The following is a 3,038-nucleotide window of genomic DNA, read 5'->3' as shown; positions in this document are numbered from 1 at the left end:
GACTTTCTCTCCCCTTTTCAGAGCGCTGGGATTTTCTTAAAGGTTCCTTTCCGTCCGACCTATTTCCCTCCCCCTCCCAACCCCCGCGTTTTGTTTCTGTTTTTGTTTTTTGCCATAGACCTCTTCTTCCTTTCTCCAAAGTAGAAACAGACGGTTAGGTCCTCCAATCTATCTTCCCTGACCTCCAATCCCTGGAAATACCAAGCATCTCTCATTTGGGTCCGCCGTTGTTTCCCTAGCCTGGTGACCAGCCTGGCGCGCAGGGGGCGGAGGAAGGAGCTCCTACCACCACATGGTGGCGCGCGCGAGCCTGCAAGAGCCCCGGCGGCACAGCTTCTCACGCGTCTCGCGCATCTCGCCCCACCCGCGCCCCGGCGCAGGAGGAGCCGCGCCCCCGGCCTTCCCCGGCGGGATAGCGGGGAGCGCGCCTCGGGAGCCCGGGAGGCGATCTAGCGGCAGCTGCGTCCGGCCCGCGCGGGAGGGGCGGCCGGCTCCAGGTGGCCCCGGCTGCAGGCTCCGCCTGCTGAGGGTCGAGCCTTTACCTCGGCGTGGCTCAGCTCGGCTCTGCACATCCCAGGCTTTCCCGAGCAGCCTAGGAGCGGCGGCGGGTGCAGCGAAGGCGGCGAGACGAGCCTTCGGGCAGCAGCTGCGGCGTTGCTCCAACCAACCCAGGAGGCGCCGCGGGTCCCGGAGCGCCCTAGCTCGCCTAGGAGAGCAGTGGAGCCGGGGCTGCAGCTGGGCAAGGGGGAGGAAAGTGCGCGCGTGTGTGCCAGAGTGTGGGGGGCGACGATCTCGAACCCGGGCGGAGGAGAGGGCAGGGGAGCCGGGGCGCGGCCCCCCGGCGTCCCCGCCGCTCGCCGAGGTTTTCCCACGGCGGCGCCCGCTCCCCGGCGCCCCTCACCATGGACTTGCGCCGAGTTGGGACGCGCCTCGGCAGCAGAGAGCGGGTGACCGCCCGGCCCTGGGGGTGCGCGGGCGCGCGCGCCGGGATGGCGAGGTAGGATGGCCGCCCANGCCCGCCCAGCGCCGCCGCCGCCGCCGTGGAGGACCTGTCCAAAGTGTCGGACGAGGAGCTGCTGCAGTGGAGCAAGGAGGAGCTGATCCGCAGCCTGCGGCGCGCCGAGGCCGAGAAGGTGAGCGCGATGCTGGACCACAGCAACCTCATCCGCGAGGTGAACCGTCGCCTGCAGCTGCACCTCGGCGAGATCCGTGGGCTCAAGGTGAGCGCGGGGCCGGACAGGGAGCGGGGCGCCCGGGGAGGTGGGCGCAGGCAAACTTTCCCTCTCTCCGCCAACAGGTGATCCTCCCCATTCTCCCGGTCAGCACCCCCTGCTCCCCATCCCCAGCCCTTTAGAAACTTTTCCAAACTTTGGAAGCGATTGGTTTCCTCTTGCCTATATAGGGCGAGCCAGTGCCGAGCTCTGACTTGTCCTCTGTGGCTGGAGGAGTGGGCGCTAAGGATGCTGAACAGTAGAGAGGGAGGTGATGGGCATGCAGAACCTTTATTTTCCTAGGAAGCCTGGGAAATCAGTGGTTCGGGAGCCGGGTCACAGTAGGCAAGGGAAAAGGTGACGGAGGAGCGAGTCCAGGGCATCTTTGTCCTTGGGAGTCGGCGACATGGGTGCCACGACTTCTCCGGCAAAAGAGGAGAGGGCGCCAATGCCGGGGAGAAGGACTGGCGGGGTGCCTGGGGAGAGGTCGCAGGAGCCACCTTTGGAGCTGGCGTATGTCACCCAGGGCAGAGGAGCTTAAGCTCCGTGTTCTCATTTTCTACCCGCTCCTCTGCTTTCCTTCTCCGCAGTTCGGATGGCGTCATCTGGGGTCCCTTCCCCCATTTCTCCCCAATTTGATTATAATTTAATCTAACATTGACGGGGACAAGGGGATTTTAAAGGTCCCACCCCAGGTGTCAGCCAATGATGTTTTCTTTTTGAAATAGCCTTCCCTCTTTGCTATTAGGCAAAAAAAAGAAAAAAAAAAAAAAAAGAAAGAAAGAAGGNAGCAGTGTGCCGGTCAGCCTGGCTGCAGGGACCCTTGGGGGGATCCGCCCTGCCAGGGAGCCCCGCAAACTTCCTCTCCTCACTGCTTGCACTGGTGCCTCTTGGTATTCCTTCCTCTCATTGTTCTGCTTTTGTTTATAGGAAGCCCGACACAAACGAAAACACTACAGGGACGTCAGGGAGCAAATTCCTGCAGGCACACGCTGTTCTTGTCCCCTTTCCACTCCCACCCCACTTCTCAGGCGGTAGACACTTTCCTAATTACCTCAGGGCTCCAGCTTTGGGATTCTGGGGCGAAGAGGAGCGCAGGAGGCCGAGCCCAGTTGCTCGCCTGGTGCTGGGCCCAGTGCAGGTGGAGAGGGCCTTCTTCCTGGGCCCCAAGTTACTGTCCTATAGTACGCAGAGTGGCTGCAGTTAGGAAAATCCCACAGCCAGAAAAATCCCAAGGCTTACACTCTCCTTTGGTTTATTTCATTCCTGATGGAGTATTTATTAAGCACCAGACTCTTGAGGGATTAGAGGCAGGCTAGCGCAGTGGGAAGATCATCTCAGAGGTGGGGGTGCATCTCGAATCCTCGTTTGCCAGGACAGTGAGCTTGGGTAGTTAATTTATCAGAACCTCATTTTATTTGTCAGTAAAATGCAAGTGATAATAGCCATCTCCTAGGGGCTTGTGACAATACGTTATGATGATGTAAGGGAAGTTTTACTGCTGGGCTTGCCTACCCAAAATACGGTAGATATTGTTATGAGGAAAGGGCGTGCAAATGTACAGCTGTGCATTTCCAGGGTTGGGTTTCTTAGGCAAAGCTGGACAAAGGTATAGTTCATAACCCTCTAATTTAATCTTCTTCCATGGTTTCAACGATAATGTAATTTGGAAGAGTTTTTAGTTCAGTATGTAATCAGTTAATTTCCTAAAGATTTGACTAGTATGGAGTATTGACATAATAGCTCAGAAATACTTGAAGGTTCTTTTGGGTTGTGTGGATTGCCTCTGTCTCTGTGTGTGTGTGTGTGTGTGTGTGTGTGTGTGTG

The 3,038-nt window shown here is 58.4% G+C and overlaps 1 protein-coding gene across 1 annotated transcript in view; it reads left to right on the top strand.

Annotated features, from left to right (window-relative positions):
• The first annotated feature begins 292 nt into the window (after positions 1 to 292).
• The window catches only part of CCDC85A (coiled-coil domain containing 85A), a 206,491-nt gene continuing 203,745 nt past the window's right edge, over positions 293 to 3,038 (top strand). Inside the window, exons 1-2 of the mRNA XM_077766214.1 lie at positions 293 to 975; positions 1,025 to 1,220. Of these exons, the coding sequence (XP_077622340.1) occupies positions 293 to 975; positions 1,025 to 1,220 (879 nt within the window). The remainder of the gene's footprint in view (positions 976 to 1,024; positions 1,221 to 3,038) is intronic.

The sequence above is a fragment of the Crocuta crocuta genome, unplaced genomic scaffold (genome assembly GCF_008692635.1).
Source record: "Crocuta crocuta isolate KB4526 unplaced genomic scaffold, BGI_CrCroc_1.0 scaffold113, whole genome shotgun sequence".
NCBI classification, from domain to species: Eukaryota; Metazoa; Chordata; class Mammalia; order Carnivora; family Hyaenidae; genus Crocuta; species Crocuta crocuta.
Note: the sequence above shows the minus strand (reverse complement) of the source record. Positions and strands in the feature narration are given on the sequence as shown.